Source organism: Dromaius novaehollandiae, chromosome 18 (assembly GCF_036370855.1).
Source record: "Dromaius novaehollandiae isolate bDroNov1 chromosome 18, bDroNov1.hap1, whole genome shotgun sequence".
Classification (NCBI taxonomy): domain Eukaryota; kingdom Metazoa; phylum Chordata; class Aves; order Casuariiformes; family Dromaiidae; genus Dromaius; species Dromaius novaehollandiae.
Genome location: NC_088115.1, coordinates 5,510,553 through 5,533,833, shown reverse-complemented (window position 1 = coordinate 5,533,833; position 23,281 = coordinate 5,510,553). Strand labels below are relative to the sequence as shown.

General features: G+C 44.9%; 1 protein-coding gene across 3 annotated transcripts in view; it reads right to left on the bottom strand.

Annotated features, from left to right (window-relative positions):
* SHISA6 (shisa family member 6) overlaps positions 1-23,045 on the bottom strand; it is a 273,362-nt gene extending 250,317 nt beyond the window's left edge. For all 3 annotated transcript variants that reach the window (XM_026120621.2, XM_064522490.1, XM_064522491.1), the window contains exons 1-2: positions 22,277-23,045; positions 4,588-4,748 (exon numbers count right to left, since the gene is read on the bottom strand). In XM_026120621.2, coding sequence (XP_025976406.1) covers positions 4,588-4,748; positions 22,277-22,953 — 838 coding nt within the window. In that variant the 5' untranslated portion in view covers positions 22,954-23,045. The remainder of the gene's footprint in view (positions 1-4,587; positions 4,749-22,276) is intronic.
* Between the last annotated feature and the right edge of the window lie 236 nt (positions 23,046-23,281).

Genomic DNA, 23,281 nt, shown 5'->3' with positions numbered 1-23,281 from the left:
GCCATAGGCCTCCCTCAGCAATACAGATTTACATAAACCAAGACCTTACCCAGTCACTATGGTGGGGCAACCTTGACTTACACCAATGAAAGACCTGGATCAAAGTTTTTTTGGAGTCCTTTCTGGTTTGGTCCCTGTATGGAGAACAGTAACAAAGAATACTTCCTTCATGAACACTAGGCCAGGTCTAGCTGCCCCTTCACCACGAAGGTAGCCAGAAAACTCCCATATGACAATTTATTCAGGATTTGAATCTTGCAGGTGCTTTGTTCAGCCACTTTTGGGGAAGATGAGCACCAAAGCTAACTGGTTCCTTGCATGTGACTTCCAGAAGGCCTTCAAATAACCAAAGATGGCATTGGAGGTAGTGATCTGAGCTGAGAATCTAGTCTTAATTTTTTTCCCACTAATACTACTGGCCTTATGCATCACTGTCACGGCAACTGTCCTCACCTTTTCTGACACATCAGTTGACTGTGGATATTTCAGGAGGATTGCCTCTGGCTTGAAATCTGTCTCTTGTGCCAAATGCAGCACCTTCCTTCACTGGAGTACAAAGTGCCTGTCTCTACATTGTTCCTTATGTATGATGTTTTCCAAGCTCCCAGGAATCTATTGACTTTTTTTCCCATCACTCTCCATTCTTGTCTATGTTTTCTAGCCCTCCACTGAACAAATGAATGGCACTGACCTTCACAGCAAGTATCAAGAGAAATAATGTGGACAAGCAGAAGAGACCAAGGAAATCTTGCAAGCCTTCTTTCTAACATTCCTAAAGATGCCACTGGGATGGAGACATTAAAAATGCCAATAGATAGCTAGATGAGATAGATTCTCTATAATCTCACATTCATTATATTTCATCTGTTACTCACAATAGCAAACAGTAAAATAACTAGAGGTCTGTGTGGGCTGGAGGAACATTCCTGTCTACAGAGTGCTGTAGCTCATACTAATTAGATGGTGCACAGCTGGAGAGGTATGCTCTGACCCAAGCAATCTGTAGGCACAGCTTTCAGCTCTTCTCATCTGCAAAGAACCTACCACTACCAAACCAGCAGCACTGTGTAAAAGCAATGAACAGAAATGACATTAGGAGAGGGGAGATGAACTGTTCCCAGCCATCCCAAAAGGCCATGAGTGTGATACTCAGAGGAAAGCAGAAGTGGCAATAATCTCTGGGGAAATGCCCTTTAGACATGTGGGACCCCTAAGCCCTGGAGAATTTACTGTGGGAAATACATTCTGCTTCCGACAAATAGCTGTGCCCGACACCACCTGTGGAATGTGGCAGTTGTAACATAGCAGGCTGAAGCCTTCTTGAAAACCAGCTACTGTATTTGAAGAATGACAATTGTTCGTATGTCTAGGACAAAAAGATCTACTTCCCTTTTGCCTTATCTAAGAACTAGTTAGTCCTGGATTCTTCTTTCTCAAACAGAGATCAACATAGGCTCAACAGAGACGTACAGTCTAAACCTAATGCCAGGTCCTTACATTCAACTGCAGAGCTTTTAAGGGCTCTAAAACTGCCTGCGGTGATGTGTCCAGGAGAATACACTGAGAACTCTTTCTGAGTGTCTGCCTTGATCTTAAACCCTCCTTCAGGTATCTACAACAGCTGGCGACAGTGCCTACAGTTTGGTGTACTACAGTATGTGGTTTTATCTTTCCATTCTGTGATCTCTTGCTATAATTATTTGAAGATTGTCTGTGTGCTTGCAAGAAGAGAACCAGTTTGCGTGTGGGAAATGAACTCCTTCCCATACTTACATCAGGAATCACCAGTCACCACCCCATAGGCTATTTGCTTCAGGGCATGCCCACAGCAGTTCCTGTGCATGCTGCTTCGTTTGGACTCTGCTGCCTCAGACACCTCAATTTGTCATTGTCGCCCACAATCATTCTGTTCACTGACACCAGGCAAGCTTAATGGAAAAATGAAGCCATGGTTTATTTAACAAGACTTAAGGTTGCCCTTCTAGTTATAAGTTTGGAAACAGAAGTTCCAAGTAAAACAAATATAAAACTCAATCTTAGTCTATATCTAACAACTACAGCCCTATCTGGTTGCTTAACCTCTAATGCTCTGGAGTCCCAAGCCAAACTGCAGCCAGCAGAGCTGATGCTTCAGATCCACTGCAAAACTCTGCATCTGTGGATCTTTCCAAGCCAATTTGCAACACTGGTGAGCGGTGCTTTGCCTGGATCCCTCTACTACATGCAGCTGATTCCATTTCTTTCCCCAGCTTTCCCTCATTCTGCTCTTTTTTTTTTTCCAAAGTGAAAGTACAGATGGTGAGCCCTCTTCCACTTCCTTTTTGTGACTTACCAGATTTATTCTAGTTTAACATTGTTTAATCCTGTCTTGTTCTCCAACTTGCACTTCCCTCCTAACCTAAAAGTTTTTGCTGTTTACTCGTCATATCTTGAGTACTATAATAATCTGAAGACTAATTGAGTAACCAATTCAGTTATGATGGAGCATTGCAATACTCTGCACATCAAATCATATAAAAAGCATTAACTGTTTAGCTTTTTAATGAGATCATGATCTTTGGTAAGTGGTTAGCTTTCTGTCTCATGCGGTATATGAAGACATGTTAATAACAGACATAACTGAGCCAGGAACAAGTTCTTTTGGGCAAGTTACAAGTGCAAGTTTTCTCTTCCCAGCTTTGGCAAGGGTGCTTGTGTGATGTTCAGTCCAACCGGCTGCCCCAAAGCAGAAGTGATCAGTAACCTCTGCAACTGCCCATGGCAAGTGGAAGGCTGTGCAGGCTATGCTGGAAGTTAAGTCCCCCCTCCTCTATAGCTGGATTTGTGAATATTTTCCCTTAGATGTTCCTATTGCCCTTGCTCTATTCTGCCCACTTCAGCCCTAACTGAGCTGTAGTGGCTTTTCTCTTTCCCATGATATGGGCAAGCAAACACATACAAACAAGCAGAGGCTGAATTGACAGTCACCTTTAACATCATGTCTTTTTCTTCCTAGCCATTTCTTTGCCTTGCTCATCTCATATCCCAGTCTTCTGTGAGGACCAAGTAGATTCCTTTCAGGATACTATCACTTTGTTGTTCAGCCATCTGCATCTTCATTTGGGTTTTTCCTGTCTCACTTAGGCCTCCTTTGGAGCCAAGAGGGGGACACAGGACATCCTCAGAAAACGGTTTCTCTCTTGCTAAGGTTTATGACAGATGTGCTCTCTGATGTGCCTGTTCCTGTCCACTGACCATAAACCCTTATTTCTTGTGTTTCTATCATGAGGCAGAGCCACAGAACCTCCCAAGGGCCAGTCCCAAGCCCTAGATATGCCAAAAGACCTCCCTCTTCCAGCTAACTCACCTCATATACCATTCTCCAGCCTAACATTTTATGTCAGAGATGTAATTCTCTGACCTTTAAAATTAGGGGTTTGCTGGCCTCTCAATGATGAAAATTGAACAGAAAAGAAATCCCTTCAACTTCTCAGGGAAATTATTCTGCTCCCAGCAGCAGAAGAACATTCTAGAAAACATAGTCACCTGACCCTGTCTGCATAGGATTATACACATTGCAGCAAACCCCCTCTAATAGTCACCTCAGCTAGACAAAGAAAATCAAACTGTCACTGCCCTCAGTCATGGGCCCTTTCCACAAAGAGCAGAGCACATCCAATCCTGCGGGTTGTGGAGCAGCCTGAGCTCCCATTAGTTTCCTTCAGAAGGTTCCCCAGAAGGGGCCATTAGCAAAATCTGCTCTGACCTCCGGGTAACACAGGCCAGGAATGCCACCCAGAAACTTCTGCATGAAACTGAATAGCTTGTGACTGAATGAGGGCATATCTTCGAGACACACATCCAGTTGTGACTGAAAGATAGCAAGTCATGGAAAATCTACCACATCCCACTTAATGAAGATGGTCAGCAACCATCAAGACATTGTTTTGATAATTATCTACAAATGAAATATTGAACAAATCAGAATAATATCTTTATCTAAGAGGCTGGTGTCCTTATGCAGCTGGGGAAATCAAGGCAAAGAGCACTCAACTGATTTGACCAAACTCACCCACCTGCAGAACCTGAAAAAAAAGTGTGGGTGTCCAGTTCCCAGATGAATGCTCCCCAAAGGACCTGTCAGGTGTCCTTAAGCTCTTAGGATACCACCCAGATCATCCTCCATACTTTCCTCTTGGCACCTTTCTGGAATTTACCTGAATTAATAAGGTAGCCTCAATTATGTGAATTTCTTCCTTCTCAGCTGCTATGTGCAGGAAGCCCAGTTACGCTTTATGGCATGTGTGCTTGGTTGGAAATACACAATGTTCTGAGCTTGCTACAAGCATTTTGGTCCAAGCTGAATTTATACCTCACTGATTCTGAATTTTTAAAATACTTAGAGGAAACAGCCACTCTGTCCAGCAAAAATCCTTAAACAATCATCACCACAGATACTTGCACTACTCTGCTCAATCTGATTGACTTTTAAAGCCGTATGTTATCCTAATTTGAGATTTCAAAATCCACTAGGGTAAAGTGTGATATACTGCTGACTTCTAACATGCAACAACCTATGAAGAAAGAGAGCAGGAAGGCAACACTTACCTGGGTTACTTTTGGAGGTGCGCACAGGGGTGTAATGGTTTTTGGAAGATGTCCTAACTGGGGTGTTTTCTTTGGGGGAGGTATCTATGGCCGAGATAGTCTCTCTTTCACAGTGTGCTATTGGGATTGGTCCCTGCTGCCTTAAGATGTCAGCCAGAGCCCTGTGGAGAGAGAGGAATATGGAAAAAGACATGTTTACACAAAGCAGCCGGCATGGTAGTTGGCATTTTCACTTCTACAGTCACTGTATGAATCCATCAGTACTTGGATTTGTACCATAAACATAAAAAAGCAACAATAACAAAAAATAAAACTATGGCTTAAAAGCTCAGTTTCTCTGTGTGTGTATGGGGGGGGGGGGCGGGTGTGTGCGCACGTGTGTGCACCCACTGCATGTATTTACAGGCTTGCCTGGCTATTGTTTAGTTTTTCATACACTTCCACTAATTCACTTCACTCCACAGTTACGTTCTCTCTCCATTGCTTTTCTTGCTGTCATTAACAGTGCAGATGAACTGCTTGTCATAGCGTAAAGTACTGTCTTCATAAAGAATCACCGCTGAACACACCAGAGCCCTAAGACTCAGGCTGCATAGGCTTATAAAGGTTTCACCAAAACTGCACTGCCCAACCCAAACTTCTTTAAGATTGAATCATGTGAGAAGGGGAGTCCAGGCTCTACACCCCTTAAATCCTTACTATTTCTGCAAGGAGTTCAACAATCAGTAGTGATGGGAGTAGGTCTCTCTCAAAGGAGAATCAGCAGTCCATAAGAAAAGGACTAAAACAATTTTCATGGCTTAATGCTATCACAGCTATTAGCCTATCTGTGGCTTTTTGTCCATTAGAGACTTCTTTAATGGCACTGAGGCCTCACTACCATTCCCCAAGAAAAAGAAATGTCACAGTATTCAGTTGCAGCCAATGTTTTCCCCTTGGATGAGTGGAGCCTCAAAGATTTTTTTCCTCCGTGAATATCATGAACACAGTGGAACAATTACAGCGTGAAACGCACTGAGTTTTTTAGTGCAGCCACAAGCTATCTCTTAAGCCATAGGAACAGGGGGAAGAGAATGAGCTGTGTGTATTATAAGGAACAGAGGCATTAAAGATGATAGAGTTTGAAAGGTTCTTTTCTCTTGGCAGAGGGAATATACATAATGTCACCTCAGGTACTAAGAAAGATGTAAGGAAGAGAAATTCCTTCATTGCATATTGATGAGAAAGATTCTGATGTTGCTCATATCTACTAGCTTTCCTTAAATACCATATTTTTGGTCTTTTATGTGAGAAATAGTTTGGGTCTGGAGTGCCTTCCATTTTCCAAGTCATTTCCTCTACAGACTGCCATCCTTGTGCATAATGAATTGCAACACTAATGTGCTCTACAAAAGCAACTCTTGGAAGATCTCAGAGGCGCCAGCAGATGATTACATTAGTTCTCAACTGCCCTGTACAGAATAAAATATTGTAAACATTATTTGATTATTTATTGTTTGTAAAGAGAGCAGCCATAGAGGCTATAGCCAGTTATATGATGTGTATGCGTGCACACATGCTAACAGCTGGAGTAAGAGGTTGTCAGGTTCAGGGACATGAAAGCACAGATTTTTCTTGTGCAAAGATATGTTCAGAGTGAGGTGAAGGTGGCAGCAATAAGAGATAGGTAGTTAGTGTTAGAGATTCCTTCTGTTTGCTCCTATCATTATTATTCACAGAAAGAGAGTATCTGATATTTGGTGTTCTCCAAAAAAATGATGGACTCCCACTGCTTGATACATATCTATAGGTGCTCACCATCTTTTAAAATCATGCCTGAGGTATCACAAACTGGTCACCATATTACAGGACATTTGAAATTTTGTCCCCTTGCCCAAGGTTGTACAGAAAATGAGTGGCAGAATAAGGAACAGAAGTCAGAGCCTGAAGTCCCTGCCCTACACAACTGTGCAGTTCCTTTCTGAAGAGAGGATTCATTCAGCCACCAGTAGTCCTGACGACTTTTCTAGGCAAGTACCTCCCCACTGCATTACAGATCTTTCTGAATGGGGAGAATATTGGACTTAAACCAGGTCTATCTATCTGGCACCAGCATCCAGTACATCCCATTGGAGACAACACATTTTCTAAAGACAGCAGGTTGGCGGAACTGAGCCCTTAGTACATATCTTCAAGATATATTAAGCATCTGATGACCATTTAATGATATCTGCAGTACAGAAATGCTAAGAGTCATTTTTCAATCACAGAGATTGTATTAGGATTATTATTTACTAGCCCTTGGTGGCTTGGGATCATTTTGAACACTTGTAGAAGACAATCCTAGTGTCAAGAGTGCAATTACTCAAAGTACAGAGGGAGATGACTGTGTGGATAACACTAAAACACTATTTACCACTTAGCTTAATATAGTAGAGCTAGCTGGGCAGGAAAGGTCAGGCCAGGGATTGCTGTACATTCAGAGGGGGCTGTGTAGGATAAGGTGCATAGAGGCAGTACAAGAAGTTCAAAAAAAAGGAGTATCTGGAGTTGGAGATACTGGTGGAATGGTGATGGCAGAGCAAAAGACCAGTTGTCCCAGGAGCTGAGTTTGTTTAGCCTGGAGAAGACTAAGAGAGGATCTACTTGTGTTCTCCCACTAAAGAATGTGGAGCTGCAGAGAAAACAGAGCCAGACTGTTCTTGGAGGTGCATGACAAAAGGACAAAAGGAAAATGTAACAAGTTGCAACAAGGGAAATTCCACTGGGCTATAAAGGAAAAAAAAAAAATCACAGTGGAGGTGGTAAAACCCTGAAACAGGGACCCAGCAAGGTTGAAGGATCTCCATCCTTGGAGATTTTCAAAAGTCAGGTGGACAAGGCCCTGAACGACCTCATCTAGCATTGAAGCTGGCTTTGCTTTCAGCAGATGGTAGGACTAGAGACCTCCAGAGGTCCCTTCCCACCTAAATTCTGCTGTGATTCTGAGCCTAAGGCCACTGCAAGCTGTAGGTCATCTTGTTTCTCCTGATACTTTCATCTGTTCTCCTACTGTTATTTCTCTCTGAATAGTGTTTGATATAGCTCTAAGAATATGGCCTCTTTGCTTCCTGGATGGACAGTTTGTCTTTATTTGCTAAAAAAAATTGAGGCAATTACAGCGAATATGTTCTGAAGGGATCGGAGCCAGTAAGAAATGCCTCATCCTCTCTGTCATTATCTACCTGAGAGTTGAACCCCAAGGGCGAGCACAAAAATATGTGTCCGGGATATATTCCAGTCTGTGAACAATTTCTGGTAAAGCTATGCTTGGTTGATCCTTAGTTACAGCCAGGATCTGAATTCACTAATCCTTATGACCAACACAAGTAAAACTCACATGCTAAGAAAGAAAAACCCTTCTAATGTAATCCCTTATTTATTTTTCATCCTGAAGGAACAGTAACTAGAGCTACTCTCTGGGCTAGTTGCTGGTCACAATATAACAAGGAAATGATTTCTAGTCAGGTGAGAGACGCATGGAAGGGAGCAGACTGTTACTCTCAAAAGACCTGATGAAATCACAAGTGACACTCAGGAAAGCAATGGCTGCCTTTCATTGTACTGTTGTGTTAAACTATACAGTAGATAAACTGAACACAACTGTCAAAAGCTGACATAAATCATAAGTGTTTGGGTCTAAAACAAAATGAGTTCAGCAGTGCTGAAGGGGTGATATTTTTATGCCCTAAACATACCAAACTCTCTGTCCTGAATGCTCACTCTTTTTTTTTTCTTCTTTAATGTCTTCAGAGAGAGAAAAAAGACTGCTCAGCACCATCAGAACCCCCCCCCCCCCCCCCGCAATATTATAGGTGAAGGAGAAAGTCAGACTTGGAGCACATTAGTTAGTGGCTTGTTAATTCAATCACATTGTTGTGTGTGATCAAGATAAAGCACAGTGCGTTGAATCCAATGCTGATGGAAGGTCTGTTACTTTCAACTGAGGAAGGATCTGGTCTGTGCAAGTCACTTGGGCACAGCTGTTTGATTGTCCACTAAAAGCTTCAAGCAGAGTAACAGAGACACTGTAAATATTTGGGTCTTGTGTGTGCAGCCATTTGGTTACAACTAGTGTCACTGATGTCAACAGCATCCTGCTCACCTGCACAAGACCCATGGGACAAGGCTATGAGACACTCAAAAGTCTTTCTGTGCCAAGTATCTCTTATCATAGAAAAACAAACCTCACTCAGTGGAACATGTTACCTGTGCCAGAAGATGGAGAAGCCAGAGCTGAGTAACTGTGCAATCATGTCCTGAGATAATGATTTATGAAAGCTTTTTCATTAATGTCATTTAAATTAGACCACTAAAGCTCCTTTCCACATAAATCTGAAATAGAGGTACTTACATCAGGAGTGTTATTCCAGACTAATACTGGACTAGTAGCGTGGGAGCAGACTGCTGATGTCTGTATGGCAGGAAATTGCAAGGCACAACAGGTGAGGTCCTGTTCTCAGGTGCATCCGCATGGAAGGCTCCCAGGTAACTCTAGACTAGGGATGGTCTAATTGAGTTTTTGGGAAGAAACACAGCAGGATGAGTAGGATGAGTAGATGAGTAGGATGAGCACAAGGATCAGAGCTCTGGTGCCAAGTAACAGTTGTAGCCCCTTTAAAAAGGAAAAAGAAAGGCTTTTTGGAAATAAAAAGGGCCAAGAGGGATGGGTATGGACAAGAGGGCAGCAAGGTTGGGTGTTAGCTGAGACCCTGAAGATGAAAGGCACAATCAACAGGCTTTGCTAAAAAGAAAAGAGGGTGAAGGTAAGGTAAGGCAGGAGATGCACAATGGCAGGGGGTGATGGAAGACAAAAATAGAACAAGGACAAAGTAAGTGGAAGAGTTTACAATCAAGGAAACAGATAGGAAGAAACTCTCAGTGAGGAAAAGGTAGAGTGTGAAATCCAGCAGATATGTGGAGAGTATCCTTATTTCAGAGTTTTAGCAAAGAGACGTGGGAGGGGACAGAGGAGCTCCTTTGTGCAATAGGGGTGTAAAATGTCAGTAATGATTTTGTAAGCCCTGATCATCATGGGGGATTTTAACCATTCTGATACCTGCTGGAAGGGCAACACAGCAGGGCACAGGCAATCAAAAAGATTTCTGAAGTGCTTTGATGATAACTTTCTGACACAGGTGATCTAGAAGCTAACAAGGGGAGGTGCTCTGATGGACCTCATACTCAAAAACAATGAAAAACTTGTCCAGGCTGTGAAGATCTGTGGCAGCCTTGGCTGCAGCAATCACAAGGTGCTGGAGTTCAGGATTCTAAGAGGAGGGAACAAGGCCAAAAACAGGATCACAACCCTGGACTTAAGGAGGGTGGATTTTGATCTGTTCAGGGATCTGCTTGAAAGGATCCCATGGTCCTGGAGAGAAGAGGACTCCAGGAGAGCTGACTGATCTTCAAGAATCTCCTCTTCCAAGCTCAAGAATGATCCATCCCGATGTGCAGGAAGTCAAGCATGGGTGACAAAAAGCGTGCATGGTTGAACAAGGATCTCCTGACAAAACTCAAATGTAAAAGGAAAGGATAGAGATGGAAGCACAGTCAAGTAATCCAGGAGAAATATAGATACACTGTCTGAATATGCAGGGATGGGGTTAGGAAAGCCAAAGCAGACCTCGAGTCACATCTGGAAAGAGATGTGAAGGACAGCAAGAAGGAATTCTGCAGATATATCATCAGCAAAAGGAAGGGTAGGGAAAATGGGGGCCCACTGCTGAATGGGGCAGGGGTCTGGTGACAAGGAACATGGAAAAGGCTGAGGTATTCAGTGATGCCTTTGCCTCTGTCTTTATTGGTAAGACTGGCTTTCAGAAATCCCAGGCACCTGAAACAAGGAAGATTCACCTGTGGTGGAGGAGGTTCAAGTTATGGAACATTCAAAGAAACTAAACAAACATAAGTCTGTGGCACCTGATGGGAATGTACCCATGAGTGATGAGAGAGATGGATGGTGTCCCTGCAATGACACTCTTAATTATCTTTGAAAGGTCATGGCCACCAGAGGAGGTTCCTGAGGACTGGAAGAAAGTGTATGTCACTCCTATCTTCAAGAAGGAAGACCCAGGGAATGATGGGTTGGTCAGCCACACCTCAATCCATTGGAAAGGGATAGAGCAAATAATCCTAGAAGCCATTTCCAGACATATGTAGGACAAGAAGATGATTTGGAGTAGTCAGTATAGATCTACAAGGAAGAAATCATGCTTAGCCAACCTGACAGCCTTCTACAACAAGATGATCAGCTCTGTGAATGAGGGAAGACTACTGGACAACAGTAATCCTTTCTTCAGCAAGGCTTTTGACACTATTTCCCATAACATTTTCTTTGACAAACTGATTAAGTACAGACTAGGCAAGTGGACAGTGAGATGGACCAAAAACCGGCTGAACTGTCAGGCTCAGAGGGTTGTGATCAGCAGCATGAAGCCCAGCTGGAGGCCAGTACCTACTGGTGTCCTCCAAGAGTCAATATCGGAACCAATACTGTTTAAAATCTTCATCAATAACCTGGACGATGGGACAGAATGAACCCTCAGCAAGTTTGCTGATGACACAAAACTGGGAAGAATGGCTGCCACACCAGATACAGCAGATGCTGCTATTCAGTGGCCTTGACAGGCTGGAGAAGTGGGCCAACAGGAATCTCATGAAGTTCAACAAAGTGAAATGGAAGGTCCTGCACCTGGAAAGAAATAATCCCATGCACATTACAAGCTGTGGGCCAACCATCTGGAAAGCAGCTTTGTAGGAAAGGACTTGGGGGTTCTGGTGGACATCAAGTTGAACGTGAGCCAGCAAAGTGCCCTTGAGGCAAAGAAGGCCAACAGAATCTTGGGCTGCATTACGCAGAGCGTTGCCAGCAGGTCAAGGGAGGTGATCCTTCCTTTCTGCCCTGGTAGCACTGGTGAGACCATGCTTGGAGTTCTCTGTCCAGTTCTGGGCTCCCAAGTACAAAAGAGACATACTGGAGTGAGTCCAGCAAAGGGTCACAAAGTTGATTGAAGGACTGGATCATCTGTCATATGAGGAGATGCTGAGAGAGGTGGGATTGTTTAGCCTAGAGAAGAGAAGGCTCAGAGGGGATCTTATCAGTGTGTTCAAATACTTGGTGAGAGGCAGCAAATAAGATGGAGACAGACTTTTCTCAGTGGTATCTAGTGAAACAAAAAGAGGTGATGGGCACAAATTTAAACACGGGTAATTCCATTTAAACATAAGAAAAAAGAAAAAAAGTCATGTGTGTGATTAAACACTGGAACGGGTTGCCCAGAGAGGTTGTGGAATCTCCATCCTCAGTTATATTCAAAACATGACTGGACAATGTCCTGAACAACCTGTTCTAGCTTACCATTCTTTGAGCAGGCAGGCTGGGCTAGATGATCTGCAGAGGGCCTTCCAACCTCAGTTATTTTGATTCTGTGATTGTGGAAAGTCTTTGTAGTCAAACCACATTATCAATCTGGAGGATCCAACCTCAAGACACCACAAAGAAATGAGCTCAAAGCATAGTGGAGGGAATTCTGATTAGGAAGTTGATCCTGGTCCTTCTGGGGCCCATCTAAAGCAATGCCTCCAGTGGGTTTCTCCAGGCTGGGCAATGTAATTGAGAAAAGGCCTAGGCTGAGAGAACTCCATCTCCATTTCTGTAAATACCTCTTTCCGCAATATCTTTGACACTATGAAACCTTCCCATTTTCCATAGCCACTACTGACTATTTAGCTTCTGGGTCTCAGCAAGCTTCTTGGTCTCAGCATGGCCATTTGCCAGCATGGCCATTTGTTTGTCTCCTGCACCAGTGGTGAGGAACTTCTAGCTCTTAAGTGCTGTATGGACTGAAGAAAAAGGGATTTCCTTAAAGCCACTGAGGAAACTTGTGACAGGGCTAGGACTAGAGCCCATATATTCCTGGTCTAGTGTTTTGTTCACTGGCCAATGAATCTCCATCTGAATAAACACATCCCAGGTATCCCTGGCTGTTTGTCAGAGTTCTTGCATCACCTTCCAATCCCCGGGGGGGGGGGGGGGGAGAAAAAAAATAAAAAGCCTCCAGTGGAAATGCAGAACTCACACTGGTGTCTCCAGGACTGGCATGGACTGTATATACAAAAAGGAGAGATTGTTTTTGGTGGAGGTGTCTGCAGTTAACAAATGACCTCTCCTCTTGGGATGGAGGGAAAAAACATCCAGACACACACTGCAGGGACAAAGAGAATCAAAGAACTGAAACAGAGAGGAATGGCTGGTTTAAGAAGAGAGTTTGCCACACACTGGCATTTTCCTCTGTAATGAGTTCTAAGAGATTTTGGGTAGTGCCTGCTCTGCTACCTGCCTTAACATGCCAGTTCTCTGGGCTACACACCACAGCAGAGTCTGAAGGATCAAGCCTTTTGACTTACACTGTCCTGAGTTGTGACATTGTTTCCCAGGTGGCTATAATAAAGATTAATATTTTAGCTAGTAGAAACTGATCTTCAAAGGGAAGCACAGGCCCTGTCTCAGCTGGATGGACTTCAGGCAGCTGAGGAGGAAAGGGATGGGTACAGTGGAGAAGCAAGATTCACCTGGAGAGGCTGAAAAGACTTTATTGCTGGAGAGATGTGAAGTACAGACTCACTGTAGCATACACCACACATTCACAGACCCAGCAGAGAAACTTAATCTCCTGTCTTAACTGCATATGGGGCAACAGCAGGATGGAAAAGTGATGCCCATCATCATAGTCTTTTTTGAAACTGGTGTCCCTGGGTACTATTTTCCCAATTCCCACAGCCTTTCAACACTAGCTAATATTAGGAATGTGTACACAGATATCCCTTCTTCTAAAGGCAATGAGAGACTTGCTGGCAGCTCCAAAAGGCTGAGATGTGGCCTGTGGGAAATAAGTCAGGCGTGGAGAGCTCTTTGACTGCTGGATGGGAAAAGAACTGACTATTTCCAGTAGTGCAGGTAGTACACACACAGAACTTCACTCTAGTGCCTTCTGAAAAATCCACTCTTTTGGTCGACCTGGCTTCTTCACAAATGGGTAGGTGGGGATTAAAAAACAGAATTGCCTGTTCCAAGTCCGTAAGAATTTGGGGAAGAATTGAAAAAAGAATGTCCAAATGGATCTGGCAGAGCACAATAAAAAGATAAGTGTCTGGCTGAGCTAAAAGTCTGTTAAAAGCATAGCTGTGATGGAGTTTGTGGCAGAGCTCCAACCAACTTCAGCATGGCCGGGATTTTACTACAAATGCTTAAAAAAAAAAAAAAAAGTGAGGTTAAAGACTCCCGTATGCTCTCTCACTAGCCAGAAAGAAAGGCAGTTAGGCTTGAGAGGTGATTCATTCAGCCACAGAGGCAGCTCACCTAGAAGGGACAGATCTCTCCAAAGGGAGAGGGATTTCAGTCAGTGGGCAAGTCAATCAGAGGATGGCCATACATTATTCGTGGTTTGGTTTGGCACCTGGCTCCAGACCTGCTGTGTGCCTTGTGAAGTTTCAAACACCGACCACACAAAGCCACGTGCTGCCCTTGACAGAGCCGCGCTATCCTGCTATACAGGCTCCCACACAGCAATTTCTGCCAGCTGAGTGCTGCTTGCCTACATTATTTCCACATGTTAGCTGTAAAACAGCAGAGGAAAGGCAGGTAAGTCATTCTATGCCTCCCTTCAGCAGCTCTCCCAGGCTCTGCTGCCTCCCTGGCACCACCCACAGGGCACATGTCTGACCACATTTTCTCATGATGCTTTGATTTTACCAGCAGAATGACGGGGCTTTAATTGATTACACAGTAGTGCCTGACAAACATCACTGAAAACCGATACACAGGAGGGAAACAGAAGGATCTTGCTGCCAACAGCTCCTATGAGAGGAAATCTCTTCCTCATGGAAGCAACTCTGCCAAAGTGGATCTTGTTTCAGAAAGTGCAGGGGCTTGGCTGTAGTGACTACTCTATTTTCAGCTATATCCTATGTTTGCTTGTTTAAATACAGCACATTCGGAGTCTTCTCCGATTCATGAGATCTTTATACTTTCTCCTGGAGATGCTGAAAAGCAGGGCCAAACATTTCTATTCTGAACACCAGTGTACAGCTGCTTCTGCTGCAAGGCATGAGCTGTGAGTCTTGACCACAGGGCTGCCAAACCTCTTCCCTAGTCCTTTCCACTAGCCATTATAGTTTAGCAAGGTCTGGTATGGAGCAAGAAAGAGTGGCAGTCCAGCATATTAGAGATGCACAGCTCTCAGGTCAGCAAAAGAGATAAACAGACTCTGCAGTGGCAAGAAATAAAAGCAGCTATCGCTTCCAAGCAGGCTTTCTGGAGAGGTATGCTGGAAATGCCCCTTCACAGTTACCTGAGTGGACATGTGGGGTATGCCAGTGTGAGTGCATGTGCATATGTGTGTGTGTGTGTGTGTGTGTGTGTGTGCGCGCGCGCGCATGTGTTTGTGTACAGGAATGGGTGACTGCATGCACAGAGTTTAGAAGGAAAAAACAAATAAAGCTTGAGGACACCCTTCCAAGAGGAGAGCATTTTGGCACTTGCATCCTCCATAAGCTAGGAAATACTCGTTCTTAAAAATAAATATTACATGAAAAAATCAGATGTCTTCTGAAAAATCTTCATGCCAAATGCAATAATTATCCATGAAGCTCCTTGTGTTTAAGTCCTGCTTTAAGAGCAAATTTAATTAAAAAATTAACTATTTATGTACTAAAGGCCAGCTCCTTACCACCAATTATGACAACAGGAGTGAGGTTTCAGTTATTCCTCTCTCTTTTCGGTGAACTCAAAACTAACACACAGGTAATGTCATTACATTACAGATACACATCCATTTTTCTTGCATGCATATAGAATAGATATTTCAGCTAAAACAGAAGTGGCAAAGAAGTTACTGATAAATCAGCAAAGAAACAAGTGTTGCTGGGAGACCATCATATCTCCTGTGTTTAAAAGGTGAAGCGGAATCAGTAACAGAGAATTAAAGCTCTTGCATTTGAGACAGATCCCTTATTCTAGTGTATATGTCCAGGGTAGTAAATACCAGCAGTACTTAGAATGTGCATCTTAATACAAGGAGTCTTAAGTGCTTTACACATCTAACACTACTGTACATAGAGAGTAAGTCTCCAGATACAACTGTGATGTAGGCATGGGATTTATTACAATTGCTAAACTCACAACAGATAGTGCTAGTAGCTTTGGAATATCACACATCAGGTCCAAAGTATTAAAAAAAAAAAAAAAAAAAAAAAAGCTATTATGTAAAGATTTTGTAATTAGAAGGTAAAAATAAAGGTTTCCAACTGGCATTTGTCTGCAGAGTGCTGTTATTCCGAACAGAAAGTGGCCAGAGCACCAACGGTAAAGATCTACCTCTAAAACACAGCCAGGGGCTATTTAGGGACAGTGAGTTGCACTAAGATGTTGACGGCTCCAGCAGTTATTTCCCCCAGCATCGTCGAGGGTGTTGTGTTCACAGCAAGCCGGAGAGCAGGCTGCCACCTGCTGTACTATCGAGACTGCTTCCTCAAAGCATCAGTGCTTCCCTTGCTAGACTTTTGCCCAGTTATTAACCTGGCACAGTCCTACTTTGCTTAAGAGAGCTACAAGGAGAACATGGCAAAGTGACACATCCGGGAACAATGCATCCTGCTTGGATGCTGGAAAGAACTAGGGGCAGTACAGAAAAAGACACCAGTCTTAATCAGGGAGAGGAGATAAAATAAGATAGGAGGTCTTGCTTGGGACTTCAGAGGCATGAAAATCTTTGCATAAAGTTGTTGATAAAAGGTCTTGCTTGGGATTTCAGGTTGTTGCTTCTGTTTGTGTGTCTGCATGGACAAAAACCAGTTATGGTGCTTGGTGTATATGTTTCTTGAAAAATAAGTGAGTGCACACATAAGCAGTTGCTTCCACAAGATAGCTATTTTGCACCAAATCCTATGTTGCTGGCATAAGTAAGAGACTTTAAAATTATCAGAGAAAAACAGACTTTCTCTGAAGAACCCTATCATTGCAACAAAGGAGATAGGACAAGAGCTAGAACTGCAGCAAAATATTTATTGTGAAAGAATGCCAGGCTCGTCTGCCTGGCTAATGAGACAGTTGAGACTTCCATGTTATATAGCACACACAGATCTAAAGAAATGCAGATTGCTCATGCGAGTAGTGGCAAAGGCAGACAAAAAAAAAAAAAAAAGAAGAGAGAGAGAGAAAAAGAGATCTGGTTTTCCTGGTAGGGTTCAGATCTTCTTATGTGAAGCAGAAGTTTTAAAAGGCTTCTGATCTCCAAAGATACAGAGATCAACCAGTAGTTAAGGATATGAGAGACTGCAAAACTAAAAGAAACAGAAGTTCAGAGCTAGACAGGGCTCCCTTGACACCTTGTGATGGAGGGTTACTAATGGAGAAAGATAATTAGAAAGCAGAAAAATGTTAAATAAATGGGAATCAAAGACACAGAAAAGATTTGGTGAAAGGAGCATGGTTTCTGAGAGTAGCCACTCTTACTGAGTGAAGTTCAAAAAGAGAAAAAGAGGACTTAAATAGAGACAGTGGAAGTCTGCAGCCGGGCAGCCTCTGTGCCGTTACCAAAGCCAGATTCTTTAGAAGACAGAGTCAGTAAGGAAAGTATGGTAAAAATCATCCACCAAACTGCAACCACAGCCTCACACTGAATTTTCCCCAATGCAAGTAAGTAAGTGAAGCAAAAGGAAAAATGTTTTGTAGAAGTACAGGCACAAAACTGTATGTCCCATCTTGACTTGGCTAGCTGGAAATGGGCAGTTTGTCACTGGAAAACAAGATCAGATTCAGGGCTTCTCACTGTATGGAAGTTACACTAGAATAGAGTCCAGTATTGGTTTGAAACAGAACAACTATTTATGAGAAAGTTCTCTGAGGCAACAAGATTATGCCTTTTTTTATTTTAGCTTAATCAAGTCTGGCATCTACTTGTGGACCTATATTTTGTGCCTATGGGAGAAATAGGGTACTTTAGAGAAGAAAATCAGAAGCCATCAGGGATAAGCAATATGAAGCAGGGCAAAGAGCATATGAAAGACACATGAGTGACTAGATGAACAAGGCAGAGTAGAGTAAAAATAAGCAAAGCATAAAAAGAAACCAGCAGAAAGAAAAAGAAAATAATAACAGCATCAGAAAATCTTCTCTATAGCCCATACAGCCCGGTGTGTGTTCATAGCACTCTCCCACAGCCCTGGGAGGCATAACATCTGATTGTTTAGCTCAAGGAACGCGCACCTCCGAGAGCAGAGCCGAACCAGCTGTGATCATGATTTTCTAAACCAAGTCTAGAGATAGGTAGTTTTACAACCTCCACCATCAGTGAAGAGGCCTGAAGCTATCTGTTCTCCAGTGATTCCTCTAGCAACCACAGAGCCCAAGTGCTGCGTTGAGATGCAGCCTGCAGCAAGAGAAAAATCTCCAAAATTTTAAGATAGCAACACAGTGCAGCCTTGCTGGATCTGTGAACAAACGGATCCATTGCCTCAGGTTTCTGTTAAAATTCAGAGCTGCAGAGTAAATATGGCAAGAAATTGATCAGTTTAACTGGGGCTGCTACTTGGAAAAAGGCTGTTCATTTATAAAAATGATCACTGTTATTCACAGAAGAGAGGGTGCAAGGCAGCGGTTGAAGAAAAGGGTAGCACAAATAACTTTCTTCGTAGCAACAAATATGACCTGGGAGTAGGGTAACATGAAGCTCCCTGACCAGAAGGTGTTTTTGTCCCTTCTCCCTTTCAGAAGCTAAAGCATTCATTGGATATACGTGATGCAGGGACAGATGTGGAAGATGGCCTTTTAACAGGGGACAGATCTAGTTCACTGGGAAAAATCACAGCACTGCTTTTCAGCAGTTGTAAGAGAAACAGTTAGGCTTTTCACCACTGCCCCAGGGCCATCACTGCCACTGTCTGTCTCTGGCTTGCAAAAAAGGGAGGACTCCAGCTGTCCATGTGGCGAGCAATTGATAACATTTCAAACCCTAGCTGTAAATGATAAAGAGTTTTCCAGTTTGTGCATTCTTATTTGAGTAATGAGTGCAATGGTTACTGCTGCTGAGGGCTAAATAGGGGTCATGGAGTGATACTACTAGCACTGAATTATTTATGTACCGTAGTACAGGGATGTAGGGTCATGACTACTGGAGGAGAATATTCTGGGTCATCCCCCTTTACTACAGAAGACCATATCAGCTTTGAAAACAAACAGCTGAGATTCCTTGCTACTGTCAAAGATTCCCTAACTGGTTCCCATACTTAAATTAAGGAAAATACTCTACCCACTTAAGACATGCTTCGGCAAAAAAAAAAATCCTGAAAACTGACCATTGTCTGCACAAATGCAGTCAGAGCACAGAGGGTAACACCATACAAAGCACTACTTGGTAAAACTCTTCAAAATCATCTTCAGTTTCTATCTAGAGCGCAACATGCATTAGTTCTGTCTCTGTAACTCTGAAGCAAAATTTAGAGATTCAGACAAGAGGTAGTTATGTACAGTCAGGCTGAAAGATACTATAATCATTTAAAAATCTGTTAGGTTTAAAACATTGCAAATGTTTCTGTAAACTATGAATATTTTAGCTTCTGTTTTTTCAAGCACTTTCACTAACTACTTCTAGAAATGAATCTAAGTATCAGTTACTAAAACTGTTCATCCCAGAATCACAGCAGTGCCTTTGCTTTAAAGGTGCATGCTAGTGCCTGCAAACAAGACTGAATTTTCAGTTCTGAAATGCACATGCATATCTTAATGCACAGTTGGCCTTTCATTTCACATGAGAGTGATGGCTCTGCGGTGAATGTGTAAACTCTCTTTTCTATCAAAAGCCATAAATGAGCCCTGTACCCATCAAAATGTTCTTTCTAACCGCATTAACAAGGATTTTCTCTAAAAGCTGAATGAGAACTTTGCAAAGACATAACATCTATACACAATTCTGCTAACCAACCATTTGTATCTCTTTACTACAAAACAAAATTTAAAGTGTGATATTGTTTGTGCTGAAGTGTGAAGAAGTCTTGCTTAATCTCCCTGGGTGTAGAATAGTGCTCATGATGGGCTTTTTCTAGGACTGTTATGATTTTTGTTTAAGCTGTTGTTCTTCTCACTCCAGAGATTTTGGTGGGATGCACACTGAGATTTAATGCACTTGTCGTCATCACTACAGTGAATTATTCTGGATGTTACACTTAACTCCAATTGACATAGCCTCAAAAAGATATAAATATCTGACTACATTCTGTTCTTTCTGTTTTTGATTCTTCCCTGTTACTCAGCAGTAGTTCTCAGAAGCAAACAAAGACAAACCATTCCACTCCACATATTTACATTCTGTTTAGATTGTAGATAGCATTATTCCTTAGACTGATGTAGACCTTATCTGCTGGAAATGCACTTCATAATATTTAAAGCATCGTGAAATGACGATCAAGTTCAGGTAACACATCTGCAAAAGGTATAATCTTTCACCAGCTATCATATTATAGAAGTCAATCAATTCCTTAAAATGCACTGAAAGTCAAGCTTTCCAAGCACTCAATCTGCCATTCATACTTCTACACACAGGTGAATCATTTTACCAGAACTTATCTAAATAAAGAAAAGCAAGCATCAAAGAAATGAAAACATCAGGAATAATTTAGACAAGTCTGGCAACACTGTCTCTGATTTCAAAGGGTGTAGGATCCAACCCTGCAACACACTGGAGCTACAGCAAAAGTAACATATGGGCATCAGTGTCAAATTTCCAAATCTAGTGAGAAGATAAGATTGTTTGGCTGATATAAATGGGCACAGTTGTCTCGAAGCCAAAAGAGCTGGGCATTTGAGGAAGTAGCCCTTATTTAAGAAAATATGAAAAAGAATCCATTTCCTAGCTAAGCTGCTTTCAGGATGCTTTTTGCACAGACACAAGTGACCTCAGAGATGTTTTTAACACTGCAGAGTTGTTTTCTCACAGCAGTGGTGTTTGTGTTAGAAAACATGGGCTAGACCCTCAGCAAATGTAAACCAGCATTACTTTTTGGCCTCATTAAAAATGTGACAATTTACACCAGCCAGCATCCATGTATGTGTAGTCTTATAAAAACAGGAGACTAAATAAAACAGACCTCACCAAGTAAATAAAAACTGTGACACTTTCTCATTTCTCTTCCTGTATAAAAGACTAAAATTCCTACCCTTAGACTGTTAACTCCATTTGAAGTTCAACCTTAAACATATGGTCAAGGGCTTTGTTTGTTTTGATTAAAAGTTTTTAATTAAAATGTTTTAAATTAAGCATGATCTGCTAGAGATGGGCACTCTTCCCATCAGTGTGCTACTGACTGTTCTTATAAAGAAACTTCTCACCAATTCATGCGTTCAGACGTGGAAACCTCTTGGGCTCCCAGTGTATGAGGAGCACACATCATTTGGGGGGACTTTTTCACCAAAAATAAATATAAGCTGTATAAGCGCATGCATTTGTCTGAAAGGAGAAGTATTATGGGAGCCTGAGCTTTTAAACAGGACTTTCTTCAACACATTCGGACTGTTTTATCTCATGAAAAATATTAAAAGAAAAATGCATAAAATCATTGCAGATAGGATATCAAGGATATCAAACTACTTCCCTAGTAGACAGCTAGAAAGCACAGACTAGTAGCTTGAGTTATCTTGATTTTTTTTGGGGGGGGGGGGGACGGGGGGGAACCACTCCCTGGTATTGCTCCTTTCCGTAAATACCCTTTGGGACTGTAAGACAAGGGGACCTGCCTGGAGGACATAGAGCACTTCACTTGGCACTTTTTGAACTTCCCCCTGGTGGGTCCGGGGAGTGCCCTTCATCAGGAGAATTTAGGGCCAGGAGGAGAAGTACCCCCGGAGTTTGGAGCTTCTCTGTTGCACCTCGGGATAACCAGAGGGAGCCGGCGGGGGAGGGCAGGAGCCGGGCAGGGCGGCGGGAGCGGGGAGGAGGCCGCTCCGCGCAGAGGGACGGGAGCGGGGGCACCGCTGCGCGGGGCGGCGCGGGGCGCGGCGGAGCTGTCCGCGGCGCCGGTGCTGAATGCGGGGCCGAGGGGCGCCGGGCGCGGCGGAGCTGTCCGCGGCGCCGGTGCTGAATGCGGGGCCGAGGGGCGCGGGGCGGGCGGCCTGCGGGAGGCCCGACCCACTCATGGCAGCGCGCCGGGTGAGGTGCCGGGGGAGGAAGGGGGAGAAGGTCCCACGGTGCTTCCCCGAGGATCGAAGGGTTCGGGGTGCACCAGGACGGGCCCCTGGATGAGCAGTGCAGAGGGATCCCTGGTAGGGAAGTGGGAAGGGGCCTGGCGGGGAGGTCCCAGAAGGACATGTCTAGACTGATGGTGCAAAGGGGGAAGCCTTGGTGAGACTGGGAAGAGTTGGAACCCTTGGATGGATGACGAAAAGGGGAAATCCTTGGGCAGGTGGTGCAAAGGGAAATTCTTGGACAGGCAGTGCAAAGGAGAAACTCTTGGATGCATGGTTCAAAGGGGGACCTCTTGGGCAGGTGGTGCAATGGGGAAACCCCTGGACAGATGGTCTGAAAGGGGAACCTTTGAACAAACAAGGCAAAGGGAGAACCTTTGTTCAAGGGAGTGTCCCTAGACAGAAGGGGTGCTGGAAGCAGGGGGAGGATCGCACCTGTGTATGTTCATCTCCCGGGGTGGGCGCCGCGCCTTGTCGTAGGCCACCTTGGCAAAGACGCCAGCGATGAGCACAAAGGCAATGGCCCCGCACGAGATGTAGACGGTGGCATTGGTGCTGTCCTTGTCCGGGTCGTACTTGTCGGCATCTCCGTCAGCGCCGTTGCTGCCGTCGGCGGGCAGCGCACCGCTGGAGGTGGTGGGGTGGGCCCACTCGGGGCTCTTGTAGTTGCGACACAGGCTCTGGTTGAGCTTCTCGGCGCGCTTGTTGCAGCAGAAGCGGTAGAAGCAGGTGCCGCAGCAGTAGCGGAACCCCGTAAGGCTGTTGTTGCACTCGAACTCCTTGTCCCACTGCCCGCTCACGTCGTAGTACCCCCAGCACGTCTCGTGCGCCGGGGCCGAAGCCCCGCCGCCGCCCCCGCCGCCGGGGGGCGTCCTCCCGCCGCCCGCGCCCTTGCCGCGCCCGGGCAGCGCCGTGGGGGCGGCCGCCCCCGGGCCCGGCAGCGTCTGGTTGAGGAGCTCCTTGCCCGGCTTGGGGGTCCGCCGCGGCGCCGCCGCCCCCTGGGTCCGGTTGCCCTTGGCGCGGGGGGGCCCGGCCGCCTGCGCGGCCAGCAGCAGGGCCAGGAGCTGCAGGGAGAGCAGGAGGAGCGGCAGCAGCAGGTGCCGCGGCCCCATGGCGGGGGCGAGGCGGGGGGAGCCGCGGGGCGGCCGGAGCGGCGCGGGGTGGGGGCGGCGGGCGGCGGCGCGGGGCTCAGCGGCCGCGGCGCTGCCCCATCGGGGGCCGGTCCCGCTGCCCGCGCGCGGCTCTTCAGCGGCGGCTGCCCGGCGCCGAGCGCTTCATGCCGGCGCGGAGCGAGCGGCGGAGCCCGGCGGAGCGGGGCTCGAGGCTGCGGGGTCCCGTGCCGGCCGGTGCTCCTCCGGCGAGGGGCTGCGAGAGACGGGGAGAGGGTCAGAGCGCGCCGCGCCCCGGGGCACCCCGGCCCGCCCCCGCCCGCCCCCCGCC